This window comes from Helicoverpa zea, chromosome 29, assembly GCF_022581195.2.
Source record: "Helicoverpa zea isolate HzStark_Cry1AcR chromosome 29, ilHelZeax1.1, whole genome shotgun sequence".
Taxonomy (NCBI): domain Eukaryota; kingdom Metazoa; phylum Arthropoda; class Insecta; order Lepidoptera; family Noctuidae; genus Helicoverpa; species Helicoverpa zea.
In genome coordinates this window covers 3,400,413-3,426,245 of record NC_061480.1, presented here as the reverse complement: position 1 = coordinate 3,426,245, position 25,833 = coordinate 3,400,413, and the positions used below count along the sequence as shown (strand labels likewise).

The 25,833-nt window shown below is 36.3% G+C and overlaps 2 protein-coding genes across 2 annotated transcripts; one reads left to right on the top strand and one right to left on the bottom strand.

Moving 5' to 3' along the window:
* Window positions 1-573: 573 nt before the first annotated feature.
* LOC124644006 (U4/U6.U5 small nuclear ribonucleoprotein 27 kDa protein) lies at window positions 574-5,246 on the top strand. Its single transcript, XM_047183182.1, has one exon. The coding sequence runs from the start codon at window positions 576-578 to the stop codon at window positions 1,029-1,031; it is 456 nt and encodes a 151-aa protein (XP_047039138.1). The 5' UTR covers window positions 574-575; the 3' UTR covers window positions 1,032-5,246.
* Window positions 5,247-14,624: 9,378 nt separating this feature from the next.
* LOC124644153 lies at window positions 14,625-22,109 on the bottom strand. Its single transcript, XM_047183390.1, has 9 exons — window positions 21,927-22,109; window positions 20,594-20,733; window positions 20,160-20,224; window positions 19,692-19,844; window positions 19,044-19,129; window positions 17,493-17,572; window positions 17,005-17,097; window positions 16,500-16,572; window positions 14,625-15,800 (listed from the first exon to the last, which is right to left on the bottom strand). Exons 2-9 carry the CDS (start codon window positions 20,726-20,728, stop codon window positions 15,673-15,675), a joined length of 813 nt encoding a protein of 270 aa, XP_047039346.1. The 5' UTR covers window positions 20,729-20,733; window positions 21,927-22,109; the 3' UTR covers window positions 14,625-15,672.
* Between the last annotated feature and the right edge of the window lie 3,724 nt (window positions 22,110-25,833).

Below are 25,833 nucleotides of genomic sequence, written 5' to 3'. Positions count from 1 at the left end.
ATAATGATGTGTTGTGATTGAATTTCAATTTTAAATTATTTCTTTGATAATATAGATCAATGTAATAAGTGAAGAAACCGTGAAATTATTAAATCTCCTATTTTTTGCAGACGATACAATTTCATTACTTGAAATGAAACGTAATTTTCGTTTAGTAGCCATCACTTTAGGAATAAAGTATTCTGATCTAGAATTAAGAAAGAAAAATATATTGACTGCAAAAAGTAATTATTAATTTAAAAAAACTTATATTATATAATATTAACGCACTAACAGTCGTGGATAAAGCTGTTATTTTTAGTGAACAATTCATGTGCAGTGCATAACTAAACGCAAATTATGGTTTGGAGGGGGAAATCAATCTTTCGGCGTTTTCGTTCATTTCATTCATTCACTTTCAAAATGGCGTTGGACTAAGTTGTGCGTTGTTGTTACTTTTTGTTTTTGTAAAATTTTAAAACTGTTGACTTAAAACTGAGGTAAATACTTGTTTGCATACTTCTTTCTTACATTATTTATTGTTTTCTTTTACGTATCATGTGTATTTACTGTGATATCTGGTTGTATAGGTTAACATGGGTCGTTCGCCCAGCCCGCGGCGTCGCGATGACAGGCGCCGGGATCGCGACCGCGACAGAGATCGAGATAGGGACCGCGAGAGGCGGAGACCTCGCACCCGGTCCCGTTCCCGCTCTCTCGACCGCCGGCGGCGCTCCCCGGACCGTCGCCGGAGCCCCTCGCCGCGTCGCCGCCGCTCCCGTTCCACGTCCCCTGGACCGTCTACGTCCTTCGTCAAGCCGAAGAAAACTTTCGGCGAGCGTCCGATAGTCACCCCTGCAGATTTAGAAGGTAAAACTCCTGAAGAACAGGAGATGTTAAAAGTTATGGGGTTCTGTGGCTTCGACACGACCAAAGGGAAGAAAGTTGAGGACAATGTTGAAGGCGACGTCCATGTGGTGTTGAAACGTAAGTACAGACAGTATATGAACCGTAAGGGCGGGTTCAACCGGCCGCTAGACTTCGTTGCATGAAGGCAGGGAGCGCGCAGCGAGTCCTCGCTACCATGTTGGTCTGTTCTAGTTATAAGGCTGATATGTGATATTTTTGATAGCTTGGTTTTATATGAACGTTATTTATTATTTAGGACTAATTTTATAAACTTATCCGTTTTATGCGGAAAAGTTAGCGGGCATAGTAGGCTTGCATTTGTTAACCATATTTTTTGAAAGTGAATTTGGCCTTATGCAAGCCTATTTTACATTAAATAGGCCTACTCGGCCTGATGCCTCGTGCAGTCCATAGCCAGTATAACTGGTAAATTTAAAACAATGGATTATTAATAGATTTACAATTGACAAAGGGATTTGTGTCTTTTAGAGTCTAACACAATAGATTTTCAGTTTCTCATAATTATTGTTGATAACTTTTTGGCAGTCAAAGGCCTTTTAAACTGCAGCTTAAAGATTGTCCCCAATAAAAACTTAAACCATTTCTTTAACTTTCAAAAAGAACTTCCGATCTTGAGAAACCTAAAAAATCTATGGGAACATTGCAGATACTATCCCAGAGACTAAAATTACCATTTCCTGAGGTCCATTATCTGCTTTCTCTCATCCGGCCAAAACTCTCAAGATCCCCCTTGGCATTGAATTGTAACCGGTTTTCTTTTACCGGGAGCACCCTTGATCATGACAGTTACCGGGAAGTAAGGTAGGGGTCCCAAACAATGAGCGTACAAGCTTAAAAACATGTTTACTGGTCAAATTTAACTGTCTCCTGGTCAGACAACTTTCATGTGAATCATGATCAACACAAAACATGTGCAAATTCTAAATATTATTCTTATACATACCAAGGAGTTGAGTTGTGTTGGTTGAAGTTAAATTTTAATTTTAGTTTAGCTTTTTCAATATTTTTAGGGAGGATTTAGACCAAATAAATAAATATACTATTATTTGTTTGTTTGACCTAAACCCACTCTAATAAGCTAGAGCAAGAGTATACTTACATTTCTTTTCATATGAATTAAGCTTAATTACAACATTTACTAAAAATATACTTGAGCCTTCTAGAGGATAACGAAAAATTAAACCCCGAATAAAATCCTCTGCATCTGTTTACATTAAAAGAATTTGATAGCTTGCGGTTGCGGTTAGAGTGAATTCGCTCATTTGATGACAATTGGCCCATAATAAACTTAAACATTTTTCGCTTACCATCAAAATGGTTTTCGTTTCTTAAATCGGGAATAAAAAACAAAACTAAACTATTCCATTTCATATAACATCTTTAATAAACATAATAATTTGACCATATACATCACAGTTTTTACACGTTTTTTATACAAACTTTACACAATACATACAACAATAACTATAAACTATAAGAATGTTCATATAAAACCAAGTTTACTTATCAACTTTTTTACATAGACTAAGTGTTAAACTATTGTTCCAATCTCTTGAACTATTTTAGGAAATATGGCTGTGAAAATACATCTTATACAAAATTTTCATTCATTCATTCATAAATTTGAAAATTTTTGAAAAGGTAAAAGATTTAAAGCCATTTCTCTGTAATGTTGACTTAATATCCATATTTTTTACAGCCATATCTTTTAAAATGCCATATCTTGTTGTTAAACTTCATAAAAACTATCTACTGACAAGCATATTGAAGGCAGAGCCACTATTTTCTGACAATATACAAGTTTTTGAAACCTGTTATTGTCTATTTCAAAATATCAATTAGATCTGGTTATCAAAAAGCCAAAAAGTCATCCCAATAGCTCGCCCAATCTTTCAAAGTTGATCTTTGCCTAAATGCAGTTCTGATTCCCAAAAGATCTCGATCCACAATCCAATTTCGATATTAAAACCATCCATGATAAGTTTCTGGCCAAAAATTCACATTTGACCCAACAATATGTAGGTATCTCTTCTACAATCCAAATTCAATATTAAGACCATCCATGGATGACTGATTTGATTTTGGCAAAATCTGGCTTCTGGACTATAAACTACTGCCTTTTGGCACCTAATTAATACTTCTGGGCCATGGCTCTTCATTATTTTTTTATGAAGTTTACCACCAAGACCTGTTAGTCATAAGTTAGTATAAGTCCGTTTACACAGTACCCGCGTGCTGCCCCGGCCCACGCGGGCCCAACCGAGCGCTCTGCGCAACCAAGAAACCGCCTTGCAATGTGTAAGAGCCGACGACAATATTTCCGTGGCCTGTCGCCCTCGAGTTGACTTAATGGCATACATTATTAGGCAGGTTTTGACCAAATTTTTAAAGTAAAAATTCTATAGCGAGTGGTATAAACTTCGAAATTCTCCGCACGATTTTATACACTCAATAATTTTAGATCCAACTTTATACTACTCACTATACACCCTAAATTACTGAGCCATGTTCACACTCGACGACAGACCGAATTATAAGACTGAAGTGACCGCACTAGTTTAAGTTGACCGCACGGCGCACCTCTAGTTAGTAGAAGATATATTTATACACACATATACACCCCCCTCCCCCCGGATTCACCCCTTATCCTCCACAATGTACAATAGTTAAGTTCCGTATGACAGAATGGTGTGTTCTTTGTAAACATATTAAATGGCAATACCACGACCATAGACAGTTGTCTTAGCTGTATTTGGGCGTGGAATTGCCAATCTAAATTCTAAAACACTGGCAATACTGATTCTTCTTTTGAATGGTGTTGCCAGATCATTCTATTTTGATTAATTGGTACAATATTTTTGTTATAGATATACAAAAAACATAGGTTTCTGTCGTGCCGAACTCCGATATACAATAATATACAATGGTTAAATATATTTTTTATGTATATTATTAACGCACGCGCCGTGCGGGTGCGGGTGCTAAGCAAGCGTCCTCGTACACATTGCTGGCTGTTTGTCAATCCATCTGCCCTTTCGAATGAATCTCCAAAACTACTGAACTCCACAGCACACTTTCGCACAAATAAATAAATAAAAACAACTGGAATTAATGTTTGTAAAAAAATACACAAACCAATCATTAGTTTCAGTGAACAAAATTACGGAAAAAAATAAAAATAACTAAAAATGTACCTACAAAACTCCATGGTACTTTTTGGCGCCTTTTTTGATCACAGGACGCCATTATTCTTATTCACAGATTGTTAATTTTCAATACAGACTTAATTTACAAGATTAAGTTCCAATAGCACTTTTTTTCACAATATTTGTATAAAAAATAAGCGAATTCTGTTTCACAGTATATTGTATGCATAAAAACTTGATTTGTTTGAAGAATTTTCATTAAAAAAATAAGATTTTTGTGAACATCTTATGTATGAAAAATCCGAATTATTATTATATACTTTAACAACATCAACGTTACTTGCATTTCATGTAAAGTAACGTAAATAACAATGGATTCATTCCCAATGTACATACCACGCATTATTTATATTTATTTAAAGTAAAAAAAAAAAGAAAAATATGTAATTTTCATCGAAATTTAACCATATTTTGCGAACTTGCAGTGAAATCTTGTTTTAAAGGCCGGTTTCTGAGTACTATTCTCTACTTTTCCCTTAAAATCAAGTCAAATGTTTTTTATTTCAAATAGGCCTTTGCAGGCTCCTATGAAACGTCACACTAGTTGCACGGTTCCAAAGAGTTGGTGTCATGGAGAAGAACCGGCAAGAAACTCCATAGACACTCTTTTTAAAATGAAAATAAACAGTAGACTAAAGTACTTAGAAACTGGTTAAAAAGCATAAATTCTTATTCTTTCATAATTGATCAATTCTAGACACTAATGTTCAAGTGCCAAAGAAATAGAAAAGTTATTGGTCAATGTAATATTAATAATTTAATATGAAAATAAGTTTTCAAGTTACTGTTTTGCTTTTGTAAATCATTGTAGTAAAAATTTTAAAAACCGATTTCAATAATTTACCAAAAACCTTTTAAATATAACAATTATGCTGAAAACCGCATCAAAATATGTATGCATGTATGTATGATGCATATATGTAATCTTACATACTGGTCAAACTTAGAACCTCCTCTTAGTCGGTTAAGAACTAGTCAAAAATCCTGTTCACTGTTAATTTCGCAAAATGATGGGAATGTAACGTTTTTGGTGCGATTCTTTAGTTTATCTAGAAATAATAAGAAATAAAATATGTGTACTAAAATTAAAATCCTTGGTACTTTTCGTGTTTCGATATTTTGACACTTTCTTAACTAGTAGTAAGTTATTGAGGACGGACTTTTCAATCGTCGGTTAACTTTTATCTGAAGAATATATTTGACTACTTTTACTAATAGTCGTGGTGGCCTAGTGGGTAAAGGACCAACCATAGTCGTGGTGGCCTAGTGGGTAAAGGACCAACCTCAAGTACGAGGGCGCGGGTTCGATCCCAGGTCAGGCAAGTACCAATGCAACTTTTCTAAGTTTGTATGTACTTTCTAAGTATATCTTAGACACCATTGGCTGTGTTTCGGATGGCACGTTAAACTGTAGGTCCCGGCTGTCATTGAACATCCTTGGCAGTCGTTACGGGTAGTCAGAAGCCAGTAAGTCTGACACCAGTCTAACCAAGGGGTATCGGGTTGCCCGGGATACTGGGTTGAGGAGGTCAGATAGGCAGTCGCTTCTTGTAAAGCACTGGTACTCAGCTGAATCCGGTTAGACTGGAAGCCGACCCCAACATGATTGGGAAAAGGCTCGGAGGATGATATTTGACTACTTTTGTAAAGAAAGTATGTCAAACTGCTATATTTAAATCATGGTTGAAGAGGTCAGATAGGCAGTCGCTCCTTGTGGCACACTGGTACTCAGCTGCATCCTGTTAGACTGGAAGCCGACCCCAACATAGTTGGGGAAAGGCTAAGCAGATGATGATGAATCACTATTTGCTTCTCATTTCACTTGTCATGCATCGACATGGATTGCCATACATAAAAATAGAATAAAATATTTATTCCTCAGATAGAAATTAACTGTTGATTGAAAAATCTGCCTCAAGTAAATGGGCATATTTTTTGTAACAATACTGTCTAGAAATATCTGAATTATGATGCCCCTGATTTCTCGTATTTTGGCTGGTAGTTGAAAATTGAAAAAAAATACTAAAATTAGAGTAAGTATGGAAATTGTTATTCAAAATATCTAGTAAAATATGTATCTTATCTTCGACTATATTAAATATTTAGATGAATAAAATTGACAAATTATTTTATATTTTGGTTGAAAAACCGAATATTAACTTGTATTGTAAAAGTACTTCGTTTTCTGTACATTTCGTGTAATATAAAATTTGATTTAATTTTTGTTAACCAAGGATTCAAAATGAATAAATCATTTTGGAAATAGCATCTGTATTTTATTTACTTGATCCTGAAATCTCCCTTCCATCTGAAAAGCAACCCTGACGACTTGTAATGGCGTCCACGGCCGATTTCGGCCACGGCGGCTGTTCTCATTTAAGGGTCAATTCCCACTGAAAGAGCAGCGGCCGGCAGCGGCCGTAAATGCAAGTGATTGAGCGCGAGCGCGGCGCCGCGCTCTTACATTGTCCGTGCTCTTACGGCCGCTGCCGGCCGCTGCTCTTTCAGTGGGAATTGACCCTAAGGAGATCAGCCAGCTGCGCAGGACATATTATAGTGCACTAGCATTTGCGCAGACACAGGTGCACTCACTATTCCTTCACTCTCATAACCCGATGGGACGGCAATCCGACACCACCGGAAAAAAATCAGGCGCAGGACCGACATTTACGTGCTCTCTCTCCGATGCACGAGTGAATCAATCACCAACTTCCAGACTACGGGCTGCTTCTAAAAGGGACTTCGGCAACATTGCTTAACCCCACCCATCCAAAAAGCAACCTGGACCATGGGCGTAGCCACACTGGGGCAAGCTGGGGCACTTGCCCCACCCTGGGCCCTGGCTCTGACCTATAAGGTGTCTGATTAACCACTTCGCTGTCCACGAACAAGACCCAATAGTTAAACAATCGGTGTGTATCGCTTATGACTCATGGGACAGGGAAGTTATTAACAATGTTTTTTTTACTAACTCCAACTAACAACATCAACAATCATACTATCCGTAAGTTATTGCACAAAAAAAATTGTCGACTTAAGAGCGCGATCAAAACAAAATGCACGCTCGAGTTCCCGAACGTGCGCGGTGCGCGCGTCATTTGAAAGCGAGCCGTATTCCCTAAAAAAGTGGTTCTTAACCGGTGGTCCGCGGACCCCTGGTGGTCCCTGGAGGCATTCCAAGTGGTCCGCGAAGCTTTGCTTCGCAACGTTGCTATACGTTATCTAACTTTATTTTTATCGACTTATCTGTGTGAGCAGGGGTTTTCGTATGGACGTATATAAGTTAAGTTTCGGGGTCCGGACCCCCCCCCCCATACATATCCATCTTACTTGTCCAACAGAAAAAAATGTATGCTTGGGCTACATTTTACGTAATTTTAATTTTGAGTCTTTAAAAAAAAAATTCGCGCTCGCTTCGCTCGCGTATTCAGAAACTATGTGCCCTTATTCTTGCATTTGTCAACAAACAAAAGTTAAGTACGTTTGGGCTACATTTTACGTAATGTTTATTTGAGTCTGAAAAAAAAATTCGCGCTCGCTTCGCTCACGCATTTAGAAACTACATAAGCATATATTTGTCTTTCTTTGAATTTGCTTACTTACAAAAGAATAGAGAAGAATCAGAAGTTAGTAAAGACAATGCTGTTACAAAAATCTCATTAAATTAAAATCTGCAACTTTTAGTTTTTTGCTAAATAATTAAGAAATGAGTGCTAATCATTATAAAATGAGCTTATATTCTTTATCAAAGAACCCTCAATTTAGGCAAACCAATGAGGTGGTCCCCGGCATAACAAACTTTTGGTAAAATGGTCCCTCATGACTAAAATGTTAAGAACCACTACCCTAAAAGAATAGGTGCTATGTGGCGTAGCGAGCCGAGCCGTCCATCACCGCGCGGTCACTCGCCCGCGCCCCGCGAAGCGCAGACTAAAATCTTCTATGGCTCGTGGCGCGATTTGTATTGTTTACTTGTTTTTTTTTTTTAATTTTGATTATTTTCATTAAGTATTCATAAATAAAACTATAAAATCTGTCCTGTGTGTGATTGTTTATTTTGTGTACCTGAAAATATACCTCTCAAATTAAGAGATTAACAAGCTTGAGATTAACGGCTCAAGGTACAAAAAATCGGAGGGCCTCCGCCCTCCCCCGGGGATAGGTTGACTGCTGCCCCACCCTGAGCCCAAACCTGGCTACGCCCATGACCTGGACTTCATTGCTTAACCTCACCCATCCAAAATGCAACCTCGACTACATTGCTTAACCCCACCCATCCAAAATGCAACCTCGACAACTTGCTTTACCCCACCCATCCAAAAAGCAACCTCGACAACTTGCTTAACCCCACCCATCCAAAAAGCAACCTCGACAACTTGCTTAACCCCACCCATCTAAAAAGCAACCTCGACTACATTGCTTAACCCCACCCATCCAAAAAGCAACCTCAACTACATTGCTTAACCCCACCCATCCAAAAAGCAACCTCAACTACATTGCTTAACCCCACCCATCCAAAAAGCAACCTCGACTACATTGCTTAACCCCACCCATCCAAAAAGCAACCTCGACTACATTGCTTAACCCCACCCATCCAAAAAGCAACCTCGACGACTAGCTTAACCCCACCCATCCAATAAGTAACCTCGATGGCTAGCTTAACCCCACCCATCCAAAAAGCAACCTCGACAACATTGCTTAACCCCACCCATCCAATAATTAACCTCGATGGCTAGCTTAACCCGCCTGTTCAAGCAAGGTGCCAGTGGGATAGAGGCTTAAGTGCATTCTCAAATAGAGTATGGATAGATACTAGATAGCTGTATCCCACGGTTTCGTCCGCGTCCCGTGCTTAAAACAGCTGTCTCGATAACATCAGACAGGTACTTAAAATAAAATCAGACCAATAGTTCCTCCAACAGGTATCTGTGGAGATCTAAGGGGGAGGCCTATGTTCAGCAGTGGACGTCCTATGGCTGAGCGTGTTCAACCTAACTTTTCAGCTTTATAATTATGTATTTACTTAATTTGGTAAATTGTATTAAAAAAAACTGGGGCCCGATTCTCCTAATTTTACTTAAGCGACATACGATTCACGTTCGACTCGATTCGACTGATATCCGATCCCGACTCGATTACGATTGAAGCGTATGTGGCATTCCGCTATTTTTTCTTTGAAATAAACGTTTTTATCCTTTTCTGTCATTCAATAATGAATCATTTTGTCTGCAAATGATTTACGATTGCAAAATGGTTGTACAGCAAACTACCGTATAGACCAAAATTACCAAAATAGTAGACCAATCGCACACCAATCAAATGTCAATCGAATACGATTGGTCTTTTATTAGTAGCAGAATGCCCGATATGGTTAAAACTGCTATTGCGATCATATTGCGATTCGATTTCTATTCGATTTTGACATTATTAACTTAGGAGAATCGGGCCCCTGGTGTAAATACGGCTAGTTCCCATTTACTCCGACCCATTGTTTTCTGTTAGCAAAGTTTTCATACGGCTTCAACAAAATATGGCTCCAAAAGATTTGTGTATCGTTAGCAAAATATGAAAATTAGGTATGGATTTTCTTTTTTTTTCAAGCTTATGAATTTTATAAAAGGCTGGTGGCAATCAAACTTTATTTTCGTTCGGAAACAAGTTTGATGATAGTGGATCAGCGATTTCAGCACAAAAGGTTGTTAAAGTAAAACGAAAAATTGTAATTTGTGATAATGTGTACATTTATTTTATACCTAAACCTTATGATAAAATTAATGTCCTTATATTTCTGCGCTGCCTGTACCTAAAATCTTTTGGAGCCGGAGGGAAAGAATTGCTTGTTTTTCGCCTTAGGCCCGTTGGGAAAGAATTTATGTAGTAAATAAATAGTTCAGACAATAATGAATAAATAAAACATCAAATATTCAATAATTTACATTTATTTAATGTTATCCAACATTTACAAATACGGCTCTATCTTACAGGCATATGGAATGCTTGCTGAGTGACGCAGGGTGCACCGTCGCCTACATCTCAACAGTTTACTGTAATAAACTGATATATAACACTTTTTAAAATACAAAACTAACTAGAAATTACAGAAACAAGAATGTCGTGAAATGAGCGGTAAAGTACCGCTCTGAAGTTAGCCATTTGATGATTCCTGAACAAGTGCAATAGCGTTTTGACTGTTTGCAATAGCTACATAGAAACCAACAGATCGACAAAGTTATTTTACAAATTATGTACCTATTTAATTTATCAAGTCAGCTTTAAAGTAATTTATTTTATTTTATTACATAGGAACAATAAAATAAATTAATAATAGACATTTTTAAATATTCTTATTTTAAACCTTAAATTAAAGAATATCTAAGACAAGACGACGATGCACCCAGCTTTTTACTGTATACTTAATAATTATAATAAACATCATATTATTTCAATCGACCAACAGTTCTATATTTATTTATGTGTACATATAAATTATATGACTATGGTACAAGTCCCAAATATTGTCCCACTGATGGGCATATCTCACACAGAGAAGGAATGAACATATAAATTATCATTTATTTAACCAAAGGAGTTACAAAATATGGATAACTAGATTCTGCCTGCGGTTTCACCCGCGTCCCGTGGGAACTACTGCCCGTACCGGGATAAAATATAGCCTATGTTACTCGTGAAGAGTGTAGCGCCCCAACAGTGAAAGAATTTTTTTAATCGGTTCAGTATTTTCAGAGCCTTTCGGGTACAGACAAACAAAAAATTGTTTCCTCTTTACAATATTAATGGAAGGTTGGGCTTACCTTTGGTTAAATAGATCAGTTGTGCATATAGAAATAAATTGAGACACCCACGATTTTGTATGATAAATAATTATTAATATATATTTGTGGCACCATTACTGGCGTATGTCCTATGTTTTAAATTGGGTATCATAATATAGTATTTGAGTTTTTTTTTTTTTTTTTCAATTTATGGTATATGGGTGGAAATAGGCCATTTAAGGTGAAAAAAAAGCTTCAATACTGATTAAGATAGTTTATTATAACCACTTTACATAGTTTGTTACTCTGTTTAATTCACATTTAAAACAATACGCAAGTTGAGCAAAATTGAGAAAGTTTTGCGCAATTTCGAGCAAAGTGAGAAAAAAGAGAAAATGACCCATTTCCACCGCAACAACACACAAAACATCTATTCTAATTCAAACAGCAATTAGTCTTATTCACTCTCAAAAGTCAAATCACTTTACAAAACCAATTCAAAATAAATTATTTTCAAAATCAGACCAAAATAGACAAAAAGCATCCAAAGAAAGACATTTGTAACTTATAATCAGACTAGACTTATTTTAATACTCATAGGTACATTATTTTGCAAAAATTTCGCACTTACATACATACAATCTCAAAATAGTGTTAGATTGTTTTGCAACACACTGTAAGACATTACTTCACTTAGATTAAATAACATACATAATTTAAAGAATTAGGCAAAACATAGTCCTCTTAAAATTAATAGCAATCAATAAATAACATAGAATTGAGATTCAAACCTAAAAATCACCAATTATTAATGTTATAAATATCTTTAAGGTACCTTTTGAATGCTAGCTGCCGACTGCAGCTGCCGACTGCACTTGCAGCGACTGCATGAAATCGGTCGATATCTGAGGGCGACTGCACGTGCTGCTGCCGCTTCGATCCAAAACTGTTTCGTGTAAATACATCAAACCAGAGCCAGGGGCTCAACTCTGCTAAGTTAATAATGTGACAATAGGTTAGAATTGAATCGCAATAGCAGTTTTAACCTTAGCGGGCATTCTGCCACTAATATAAGCTTGATCATATTCCAATGACATTTAATTGGTCTGCTATTTGGTCTATACGGTAGTCTGCTCTACAATCATATTGCAATCGTAAATCATTTGCAGACAAGAAACGGATAAAAACGTTTATTTAAAAGGAAAAATGGCGGAATGCCACATACGCTTCACTCGTAATTGAGTCGTGATTGAATCATAGTTGGACGCTTAAGTAAAATTAGCAGAATCAAGCCCCAATAGTGCAGCTTTTTTTAACGACTTCAAAAATCATCAAATGACCCCTCCCGCTGTGGGTTAGCAGCGGTGAGGGAGTGTCAGACTCTTACTGACTAAAAACCGTCGTGTTCCGTCGTAGGCCTTTTATGTACCAGGGCCGACTTCATGCAGTCACTGCAAGTGAGATCGGCAGTAGCAGTCGGTAGCTAGCATTCAAATCGTACCCTTAGGAACTGGAAGCAACTGTGGGTATTTTATGTTTTATATATTGTTTTTTTTTAACTCTAATAATTTGATGAGATCCGATTCAGAACTTTTATGACTAGACCAAGAATCTTATGTATGAAAAGACTGAAGACCAACTGATATAAGATTTAGGTATTGTCAAAAATGTTGTCAGAATGTTTACAATTTGTTAAATGAGAAGGAATAGTGAGTGCACCTGTGTCTGCGCAAATGCTCGTGCACTATAAATGTCCTGCGCAGCTGGCTGATCTCCTTATATGAGAACAGTTGCCGTGGCCGATAATCGGCTAGGAGGACATCAATAGATTATATTAATAAGCTGTTACCATTATTTAAATCAACCAAGTTACCAGTCTCTAGTCAAACCAAAAGATTTTTGGACTGGACTAAACATTTACAGCCTTACTACAAAAACTTAAACATTTGTTGAACACTCCTCTAAAAAAAGTGTAGCTGCAAAACGGACCTTATTTCAACGTCATAATCAGAGGTTTTTTTTAGACAAGTGTTCAACAGACGTTTAAAAGTTTTTGTGGTACGACGGATAGTGTAATTTTCTCTTGAACAATTTTTCCAATTGTGTTTATAATATAATTTTGGATACAAGCATCGGATATGTGTGTCATGATACTTCACGTTTACATACCAACTTTATTATTTACAATGATTTTTATTTATTTATTAATATAATTATGACTCTAATATATAGTATTTTGTGATGTGAATGGAGCTTTCATATATTTTTTTTTTGCCAAATATATAAAAGTTTATATATTCGTCTTGCATTACAAGATAACACAATGAAACTATTTTTCTTTCTTCACCTTTGTTGTGTATTAAGTATATTGGTATTTTTTTATTGTTTTATGCCCATATGTAATTCAGTATAGCTGTGTAGGCAATATAAATGTTTCATTGATAATGTACTCGACAAATAAGTTTTCTTTTCCGAAGTTGTCATATGATCGCGGAGGAAGGAAAGGTAGCGGAGATGCCATAAGGCAGGTAGGTCAGGCGCCTTCTTGTAGCTCAAGCCACGTGCGGTAGCCGGGATCACTTACTACAACTAACGAGGCGTTCGGGTGCCTTGTCAAATCAAAACCAATCTGTCAAAGATTGGTCTTGATTGATTGGTGATTTTATTTTGAAAATAATGCTGCGCTAGTAACGTTCGTCCCTCGCCCCGCATGTTGTCGCGCTACTTTCTTAGGAGATATTGCGTTATGACATCTCCGCTAGTCATTTTTTTTTCATACTTTTTGACTATTGCGAAGTCATTAGTAGTCAACTTCGGACAAGCAAAGCTACTTGACTAGAGCTGTTTTTATATATATTTATTTATGATTATTTTTAAATGCAATTCTGATTGATCACTTCAATATATAACGTATTGTATTCCAACTCTATTATATTATATTTCTATTGAATTATACAGGGTGATCCGCTGAGGCCTACGGACAGAAAGTACTCTTAATAATGTAGAATAGTTTTTTATTAATGGGAAAATTATTTCTACATTCCAGACTAACCGGATGCAGCTGAGTACCAGTGTGTCACAAGGAGCGACTGATCTTCTCAGCCCAGTTACCCGGGCAACCCACTACCATTTAGTAAGACTGGTGGTCAAACTTTTGGCTTCTGTAAAGACTGCCAAAGATGACTAGAAAAGAGTCAGGACTCGAATTTAACTACATTTTAACGTGCCTTCCTAAACACGGAAGAACACGGTTAGTTAAAAGATTACCCATGGTAGGAACTACCGCGCCAAAATTATACTAATTTCATACACAATTTACTTAACATAATTATCTACCAATTAGGCCTTTTGCTCGTCGTCATAATTATACAGGGTGACTCTAAGATATACTTAGAAAGTATATACAAAACTTAGAACAGTTGCATTGGACCTGAGTGCCTAGTGCGAGTTTTGCAAGTAAATTTTTTCGATGTGAAGATTATAATACCATTGAATCACGTAGCACTTATCATAGAATTGTTTCTCTAATAATGTCTGTCATCGGTACTTGGTCGTATAACACTTCAGCTCACTTTTGCGAGTGTAAGCATTATTAACCGGCAAAATGAATGAACATGTAATATCTAAATCATGTGAGTAGCATACGACTCTTTATTTCAATAGACTTATAATTACGTATCGAGTTGCGAACGCTCACAAAACTCGGAATCAGCACTCTGGAATCGAACCCACACTCATACTTGAGAGATTGGTTCTTTACCCACTAGGCCACTATATACTTTTATTATTATATACTTTATCTTCAATATTAAAAGTACTTGCCATCCGTAACCTTCAGTAACAAATATATACATACATATATATATAACAGTATATATTAATTATATACTGTATATTGGTGAACATACCGCCAACTATCAACATCTGACTAGCATAGAGCTATTCAATATAATTCCACATTACACTATATTCTTTAATTTTATATACAATGTGTAACTAAAATCTTATTTATATAAATTATTTAAATAATAAATATGTCACTCTTAAATTAGGAGTGACTTAGTTATTTTATGAAAACAGTAAACAAAATAATACCAAAAGAGACTAAAAATAATTTTAGTTAAATATAGGTACAGTTCAAATATTATTTTAGTTACACATTGTATTATATAACTCAAATTACTTTTCCTATATATAGGAGGAATTGACTGAAGGTAGCGTTCTATAATTTCTAGACATTTGACTATGAGCGAGAAATCCAATAGAAAAAGTTTTTTGTTGCCTGTTATTTTATATAAGTTTTTCTTTGGGGGTAATAAAGTATTTTTTGATGTTAAAGACAACATAAGAAATTATTAAATCAAACATCCAAAAAATACATTACAATATTTTAATTTCTCTCTTCCAGTCGAAACATTCACCTAGATGACCCCGAAAAGCCAGTTATTACCTTAAGATGACCCCGAAAACACATCATTCACCTTAAGATGACCTCAAAAACCCAGCATTCACCTTAAGATGACCCCGAAAACCCATCATTTACCCAAAGATGACCACGAAAACCCATCATTTACCCAAAGATGACCTCGAAAATCCAGAAATTACCTTAAGATGACCCCGAAAAGCCAGTAATTACCTTAAGATGACCCCGAAAACCCATTAATTACCTTAAGATGACCTCAAAAATCCAGAAATTACCCAAAGATGACCTTGTTTTTTTGAAAACCTACCTTCAATCAATGCCTCCGTACTCAAACACCATGGATATACAACGCCTGTGCTACCTAGAAGGGCGCGGCATCGTCGAGCGTGTGCAGCCAGTTGAAGATCATCATGTTGCGCTCGTACTTCGACAGAGGTCGACCACGCTCGCGTTCTAGATCTGCTGCTGTGAGGGCCAGGTGGGCCGCTTCTAGAGGCATCACATCGAAGGGACTTTATAAAAAACGTCATACTAAACGGAGGACTTACAAAGCAAATGTAGAAAATATATGTATTTAAAAAGTCCTGCTTTTTTCTTTAGGTATGTTTTGAGTTATGTGTAGGAGTGTGTTTATTGAAACAGAGAAAAAATTAAGAGAAATAAAATAAAATAACATGCAATCAGTACGGTTGGTCATTGTAGTGGTATCATAATAAATGGATGGTTTTAAATAAGCTGTTTCCAATGATCTTGGGAATTGCTTTTAGAAAAATGTAATCGGATAAAAAGTTTTCTGTCTCAAGCTCTAGGTTTCACGATTTCACACTACCACTAAACTGATATCACTGAAACTTGGTGAACAAAGAGCCTAGAACTTGAAATAGGATAGTCAGTTTTTGCCTGATTCCGGAAAGTGGTTTTCCGGAGTACATAAGTAAAAAGTAGTAACTTTAAAAAAGACGCTTATAGCACGCACAAAAATTTTGTATTATCTGGATGCGTAATGACGTTTCTCAGCTGGTTACGTATTGTTATCAGAAATCAGAGCGTGTGCAAAATTTCATCCTAATCGAAGACCGGGAAGTGGGTCAAATTGAGATTCCAAGATTTTCTTACATACATAGTTACAAGTTGAAGTTAAAAAATAGCCTTAAAACTGTAAGATATACGTTGTAAGGTGCTACATACCCGGGTGCACGAAGCGCGCATGTCTAGCGGGCGGCACGGACAGCGTCGCGCCCGCAGCACACACCGCCGCCGCCTGGGGGATACAGACATATGTATATAAAAGAAAGTTATTTAAAGATGGCTGAAAAAATAGTAGGTACTTTTTGAAGGTCAAGATAACAAAAGAAAGCCCACCAAAACGGGCACCTTTCATCACACATAAGTACATACTCTGTGAAAAACAAAAGAAAATATGTTTTCTTAAAAACGTCAGTTTTCTCAAAACAACTTCATAATTATACTATAAATTATCACACTATCTATCGGTGAAACTGAGCCTGAATCTGTAGCACTCAACTAGTTCAATTAAAATGGCCATTCAATCGAACAACTTCAATCTGACCGAGAATTAAAAAAAAATGCTAAAACTTTGCTAAAAAAAATTTGCTGAAACTTAATGACAGAAATGCATAAGAAAATAATCAATTAAACACATAATCTAAATGTCAGACAGAACTAGTCTTACCTCGAGTCTGTCGAGATTGAAGTCTGACTGCGACATGCGCTCGAGCGCGCGGTATGTCGTCAGAAGCCGACGCTTTATGTAGCTCTGTCGGACCTGTTACACGGGGTTAGAACATGTCAGACTTATGTAGATATCTTCAGAAAGTATATAGGGTTAATTTTGGAGGGTGACTGATGGATATAAACTTTTGTTTTTCGTGGTATCGATAAAAAACTTGACAATAGTTAATTTTTGCTTTTTCTAGCTCAAATTAGACCAAATACATTGTTGGTAGCTACATAATACAAAGTTTGAAATAAGGGTTAGCAAAATTATTACATGAAATGAAATTCATTATGACCCATTGTTTCTCGCGTCCCGTGAGAAAGTAGTTTCTACTTTCTGTTCCCGGACAAAAGATACCCTATGTTACTTGGGGATACTGTAGCTTTTCAGAAGTGAACGATTTTTTGAAATTCCCTGTTTATAAAATGACTAGATAGGGCTACCTTCTTGTTATCGGTCGGCAGCGGCCTTGTCGCGGGCGCGGGGTGCGAGCGCTGCGGCGACGGCAGCTGCGACCCGCCCACTGCAACACGTATACAGTACCCACATATAACCCTATCTATTGGGAACATTGCTAAAGCTATAGCTGATATTTTTAATATATTTTGTATACGGTTCTTCAAACCACACAGACAGACATGTGTTGCTGGGGAGTTTGTTGCGCCACTTCTTACCAGCAACAACACATAGGAAGTGGTGAAGGGCGGGCGTTTTGGGGGCTGTCTTTTGTAAATTTGACCTACAATGCTGATTTTCAGCCTACTTTGAATAAATGACTTATAATTTTGTCTTTTTTTTTTGGTATATAATATAAAGTTCATGACGTCTATACTTCATTTAAGTAGGCGCTTAACTAAACTGATAAGATTTTTTCTGAAATACATATAAATAAATAAAAATTAGTGTTTGAAATAATGATGTAATTATTATGATTGAATTGACATGCATTTTTTGCGGCTTGTTAATATGGGAGTTGGGAAAAAATCATATCAAAATTGTATATTTTTAGTAAAGTGACTATTCAAATTAAAGTTGATAAAAAATATTAAAAAATTGTGTCTTTTTGACCTGTGTTGTACAGATGCGTTTGTACCTAGGATCAAAAACCAAAATCAAAAACGTTTATTGAAAGTAGGCTAGTCTTTAACACTCCCCCCCCCCCCTTACTTTTCAAAACGCCCCTTTTCACCACTTCCTGTTGATGTTATGACTGGAAAGTATGATATACTTATAGAGGATGAGATAGGATAAGTATGATTATAACTCTCCAAATTAATGTTGTGTACATCACTCAAAGATATACCTTTATACAACATGTAATTTAATTAACGCACATCCTGAAATTAGTTTGTTCAGAATCGTTTACTGAATCTATTTATATCATTTTTAATATAGGTAATTTTTTATCCCAAAAATAATTAAAACTGCGGAAATTATTGTCATATTAACCCTGTACAGTCAAAACAAATTCAAATAGACCGTAACTCAAAGTAATGAGACTTCGTGTATTGTCGGCTTTTTCCGTAGTTTCGTTATGTTGTGTCGAGTCGAGCGGCGCGCGGCGCGGTATTTGCGTGCGTAGTAGTATGACCAAAAAGTTCTCCAAGAATTGGTATAACTAATTTAGTCAATAACAATGCATATACATGTTAAATTAAAAATTCAGTGTATGTATTATGATTATAACATAATATTCTAATTGGCGTGTTTGAGGGTGTGCGTTAATTACGTTACATGTTGTATAACTTTACAAATTAATGTATTAATGTATTGTGTACATTAATTTGGAAAGTTATATAAAGGTATATCTTTTAGTGACGTTTTTGCACTGTATGGAAGGATAAATGTTAGTTTAAATAATTTAATTCGTAAAAATGTCGTTGGTGTACCTTATTAAACAAATAAATAAATAAATGAAAGAAGAAACAGTGAAGAACAAAGTTCCCAGCAAGAGCAACACAGCTATCTATTACTGACTGCATAGGGTAACTCACCAGCGACCCAAGTGCTGCAGGATCGCGAGGCGGCGCTGAGGGTCAGAGCCTCCAGCGCCGCGCACAGACCCACCTCCGACGTCGCGCTGCAAGTTATACACAACAATACATAAACATTACATTGCTATTGCAGACCATCCCTGTATAAATAAACCTATATAATTTAGATCAATTTATACTCAATACTCAACTCTTTATTTGCGTTCCATATGTTATACAGGTGGTATTTTTATAAAGTTTAAACAATATATTGGAAGCAACATGGACCCGGTAGGGCACAGCATAAAGAGGTAGGAGAGGTTTGCAGTACATATTATCTTATTACCTAGTTTAGTTTTATTGAATCTATAATTATTACTAAAAAAAATCAAAATGGAAGTTTACAAATTTATATCCCTGTATAGAATATAATATAATTTTACTTGGAGAATCGTCACAAATGTAGACGCAAAGCGGGCCCTCAATAGCCAACCGCTCTGTCACGGAACGGAACGACCCTATACACCAGTGACCCTGTAGCACCCATATACCTTCTAAGCCCCAGTGGTCAGTGCCTAGGGTCTCCAACAGCATTGGATCCTGTGCATCCTACAGGTACCCTCCTGAGCAGTTGTCTGTGCGGGACAGCGGGAGACAGGAAGCTCATACCTCCTGAGCGGCTGCTGCAGCTCCCGGCAGCTGGCCACGTCGGCGGCGCTGAAGGACCGGCGCAGGCCTAGCTGAGCACACAGGGCTGCGCAGCCCGCCAGCAGGGACCGCCAGTTGTCTGTGCCTGCTAGTGGGAGGGAGGATGACGGTCTTCTGAAAACATCAAAAAATAAAAGCCAATTATAAAAGGAACTTTATTGTAAGGCAAGGGCTGAAAATATAACAAACAAAAGTAGCCAATAGTCTTCCTCGATAACTGGACTATCTAATATCATTTCTTGGTCTTTTTTTCAGCCTTTTTTTCAACTATGTTGGGGTCAGCTTCCAGTCTAACCGTACGCAGCAGAGTACCAGTGTTTTCCCATCTGACTTCCTCAACCCAGTTACCCAGGCAACTCAATACCCCTTGGTGAAACTGGTTGATGAAATGTTTTTTCAAATCAAACTGAAATTGAGTGAAGTACTTACTTTAAAGCTTTACTATCTGGGTTGGGGCTGGCCACTCGGAGCGACGGGTCTGGACCCTGGCCTGCCTGCAAAAATACATTTTTACTATTAAATATCAAAGCACAAAAGAAATTTGTACCTTTACTCCCTTTGAGTGGGCACTTAAGGGTAAATCTTGATTGTTATCTAGTATTGAAACTGTCGCTTAAAAAAATTGAGTACAAATAATAATAACAGTTAATTAATTAATCTGTAGTATATGTTATTGACAGCTTTTGAGAATGCAATTAACAGAATGTGCAACAAAACGCCATATTTATTCCCCAGAATCATTAGCTGATGATTGAAAAATTTACCATTTAGTCAAAGTCAAATCATTATATTTCATAGAGGTCTTTACAAACACTTATTAACTTTAAAGGCAGTATGTCTTTAGCAGATGAAAATGCTGTTACCTTACAAGCCAGCAACCTCAGCACCCTGGCATCAGATGCAGCTGACGAGACGCTGAAGAGAGACAGGTCGGTGGTGACGGACTCGTGCGAGGGCGACCGTGCCACACCCCCGCGCCACGAGTCGGGGGTGCACATGTCCACTGGAATAATAATAACTGTTTATACTACTGCACGAGCATTTGCGCAGACACAGGTGCACTCACTATTCCATCACTCTCATAACCCGATGGGACGGCAATCCTACACGACCGGAAACAGATTAGGCGCAGGACCGACATTTACGTGCTCTTTGATGCACGGGTGAATGAACCAATCACCAACTTCCAGACTATGGGCTGCTTTGTGAAAGTTTAAGAAAACCCACAAAGCAATTTCGGCCCAACCCGGGAATCGAACCCGAGACCTCGAGCCCAGCAGCCGCGCTACAAGCATGCTGCAAGCGACCACAGCCAACAAGCATGCTCATCGCACAAATGTTTACCATACCAGGAATTTAACCCAGGACCATAAGTTTGTCATGCTGACCATTGGGCCAATGAGGTCTTGTCTCTTTATTGTTTTGAATTAATATTACATTAAATTAAAAAAGTGTAAATACATTATATGGGTTATTTATAAACAGCTCTTGTACTAAATAAATCCTGCAGACGTTACGGGTAGTCAGAAGCCAGTAAGTCTGACACCAGTCTAACCAAGGGGGTTGCCCAGGTAACTGGGTTGAGGAGATAGGCAGTTGCTCCTTGCAAAATATTGGTACTTAGCTGCATCCGGTTAGACTGGAAGCCAACCCCAACATAGTTGGGAATAATAATAGATTTTTTTTATTTTCCTCCCACTAGGTACATTTTTTGGGAAGGCTCGGGAGATGACGATTTTGGGTTAGTGGGTTGTCTTATTTGGTTTACTTTACAAACTATTAAGTATTTATTTTATTATATTATATGCATTTTGTAATGATGTAACTAACTAGTAGACCAAAAATAGAATAATTGCAGTTTCTCTTCACTGTTATTATAAGCCGGTAAAGACGACCCACTGACCAAATATTTAAACATGACTCAAAACAAGATTTTATATCTTTTTAATGAGAAAATCACTTTTAATTTCTTAATAAATTAATATTTTTTCAACGCCGTATTTAAACTAAGGAATTATAATAAAGTTCCTTAATTTAAGTCTTTTATAGGTTTAACACGCAAAATAAAGACTTATTCATCAATTTAGACACGTATTTGACTGGTTATAACGCAAATAAAATGCAAAAAATATAAAAATAACACAACGTCGTTTCGGAAAAATCGGTAAACACAACAATAACAAACAATTGTCTTACCGCTTATGTGAGGCTCCACGGTGGCGGCTTTGTATACTATTATATATAACAAACACTACGTTTTACAACGTAAATATATATTTTTCACACTATAGCATTAGCGCACTGTAATATTATTGCGAATATTTGCAAGTTTTACAGTTTTTGAGATAATGGCCGGATGAGTTTGACAAATCTAAGTGGGACGTTGGGTTGCGTTCTGATATTTATTATTTTTCAATGAATTGTTATTACATTCGAGAATATGTTAGTGACTGCGTCCATGTCTTTCATTAATTATGTATTTTTTATAAATTTTGAAATGTATGAATTCATTTGGACATGTTATGGTGCATGTTTACAGAAAATAATTTAAATCTTTCCGCGTTTTTTAAATCACTAACTTGGAATAGACTAAGGTATTAGAACGCACCTAAACCCAAAACATTCGTTTTACTTTTTTATTTAGCAGGTTAATATGTAACAAATTATTACTTTAATACTTATACCACTCCAGACTATTTGAGACGGACCAAGTCTTAGCTTATTCAAGAAAAAAGAATTATTGATAAAACCCAGTCAAATAAAGGTCTTAAAAACGTCTTAATACTTGAAATAGTACAAAAACATCATTCATGTTATTATAGTCTTGCCAAATCAAATAACTTCTACTCGCTGAAAAGCTACAATCGCTTGAATCAGTACAGCGACATCTATCAATAGAGTAAACGAAACTAGTTCAATCAGTTTCGTAATTACGACACTAGATGGCAGTGTAAGGAACAGTAACACCAATTATGGCTTCCGGATGATTTTCTACAAAGCAAGCGTTTTTGTAGTTATTTGTTTCCATAGCTACAAAGAACCTTGACCGCAAAGCAGGATAAAATGTACACAAAGCTGCCTGTTTCATTATCTTTTTCTACTTTGTTGTTCTAATCTTTAATGGCTGTGAAATGCACGTTGGACTTTCATTTTAATAAAAAACAATGATAGATTAAGTAGTTAAATATTATTTATTGTTTGCCTTTAGACTTAAATGAACATAAAAATACCTAGCATCAGTTTAAGAGGAATATCTCTGCTTATCTGTCTACATTTATATTTAAAAAAATGCCAGGATGACATTTAAATAGTGTTTCCTTGCGCCCCCAAAACCGTTATTTTAGTTAAATATGTATGAAATCAAAGAGAAGCCACGTGCAACGCTAGTGCTTATTGATTTGGACCAAATTCCTGGAAACCAACCATCAAATGTTGACAAACTCGGATATCGCTCGGCCGCAGTCGGTTTACATGGCGGGCGGATACAATATTGACTTTTATTTTATTTTTGTTTAGTAAATGTAGGTGTTTTGAGGGTATTATTTTGTACAACAGCATAAAAATCTATTTGCAATTTATTTATATTGAATATTTGGCGTCTTATTGTTTAGGCACATAGCCAACAGTAATAAAAAAAATGTTAGGTAAGTACCTACCCACTTCACATACATTTGTAACTAAGAAAAGATTAGGTACTTACCTACATACCCAGGTACAGCTTGGCAAAAAAGAGTCTGACGCGGTGACAGTTGGAACTAAAAATCAAAATCAAATAAAAATTGTTAACATCGTTAATACTGGACATTGAAGTGTCCCATTGACATCGCCTACTTAGGATTGAATATCTCCAAAAATAACAAATATCAAAATCTGTGAGTCGTAGTATTCCGGGTTGCCACAGGTGCGATAGTGCTGACCTCATTTATTCCACACTCTTTTTTGCCAAGCTGTAAATACAATGAGTGAAATTAAGAACGACACTTTATTTATTTTTTTATAGTAAAATGCTTTTGTAATATTTTTGTATTACGGTGAACTTAGGTACTTATGTACCTTCTTAACGTTTCTAAAACGTAAAATCTAAATCTTCTTTTTTTCATAAATAAATATTTAAAAACGTTGAAATAACTTTAAAAATTTTACATATCCTTTAATTATATCTAATTTAAGTAGGTATTTACGTTTACAAACATTTTTTCTACAGATTCAGATACAATTAATTTTAAAATACCCAAGTAAAATATAAATTATTATCCTTTCCGCCGTGTAAGCCGATGCGAACAGTAATACCAACATACAAGTATAAATACGCTATAGTGAATACTTTATCAGCAAAATGGATGTTATGTTTTCTGAAGTTGCCGGCACTGTTCACTAGTCAGACTTGTGTTGAAGTTACTAAACTATTTTATTTAAAATTATTATCTTACTTATTAATAAATAAAACCGTTGAAAAATGGTCAATGTGAGATGAAATTTTAGCACAGACAGTGCTCTGGAGTTTTTTTTATTTAGTAATGAGGGTAGTTCCCCCGGTACGCAGGTGAAACCGAAAAATCTTGATTTTTAATTGAATTAAGTAAATTAAAATATAACTGAATGTAAAACTTTCACAGTAAAACGGCTACATTGATTTAGACGAAAGTAAGAAGAATAGTGCGAGATTCAACCCTTAAAATTACGGAAGCAGTATATTTGGATACATTAACCAATTGGACGTAGTTATGCAGAAACGTTCCAACCCACTGTACGCGTAAATGCTTATATTTCAAATTAAACTTGAATTTGAGATATAAGCATTTACGCGTTTTAGTTGTATTCTTTTTTATTCTAACTAGTAAAGGTACTAGAGATTTTATTGTTGAATTATATTGAGTTTAGATAACCATATGCTAAATTTTAGGCTGTTCAATCACAATAACTCGATTTCGGGTGACTTGTGGGTTGGAACGTTTCTGCATAACTACGTCCAATTTATACAGATAGCAAATAAAGTCTTAATTGTAATCATACAACTAATTATTAACGTTACTGTTTATTCAATCCACATTTACAAACAATTCCTATAGCTTACCTACAAAAAAAAGACAATTTTTAACCACCAGCCGTTTTACAAAACGAGTGACTCTCAAAAACTGTCCGTAACACAACTGTAGGCAGCCCACTCACACATACATACGTTCGTTCACGCACACTACCACAACACGAGTACATACTAGTTGTATTCACGACACTACTAATAGGAAAGATTTTTTGTTTGTTTGTATTTATATTTAAAAAACACTAACTTTAGCTCTTCACTTCGGAAATTATGTTTAAATTCGATATTTTCTCGGCTGACATTTAACATCCTTGGCAGTCGTTACGGGTAGTCAGAAGCCAGTACGCCTGACACCAGTCTAACCAAGGGCACAAGGGGTATTGGATTGCCCGGGTACCTGGGTTGAGGAGATCAGATAGGCAGTTGCTCCTTGTGGCACACTGGTACTCAGCTGCATGCGGTTAGACTGGAAGCCGACACCAACATAGTTGGGAAAAGGCTAGTCAGATAATGACTTATTGAATATCAATTGAATCATTATTTTAAGCAGTACTTTATTTATTTAATATGTATTTGTGTAGCGTCCTATCAAGTGCTTACCTTTAGTTAAAAACCTACTCAAATGGAGTACCTTTAGATCCAATTTTTTAGACGCAGACGAAGTCAGGGACACGATCTAGTATTTATTTTTTGTTTTACCCTTCACAAAATTGTAGCTACAACTTATCTTCTGTTTATAACTGACTAGCTTCTGCCAGCGGTTTCACCCGCATCCCATGGAAACTACTTCCCGTACCGGGATAAAAAGTAGCCTATAGCCTTCCTCGATAAATGGGCTACACTAACACTGAAGTTAAGTAGTTCCTGAGATTAGCGCGTTCAAACAAACAAACAAACAAACTCTTCAGCTTTATAACATTAGTATAGATGAACCTTTTAAATACATCCTCAGAAATCAGAAATCAGAAATCAGAAATCAGAAATGTTTTATTTGTCAAACATAGGTGTAACATTATATAGGTCTTACAAATAATAAAGTGCGCTATGTTTTGTCAACAATGA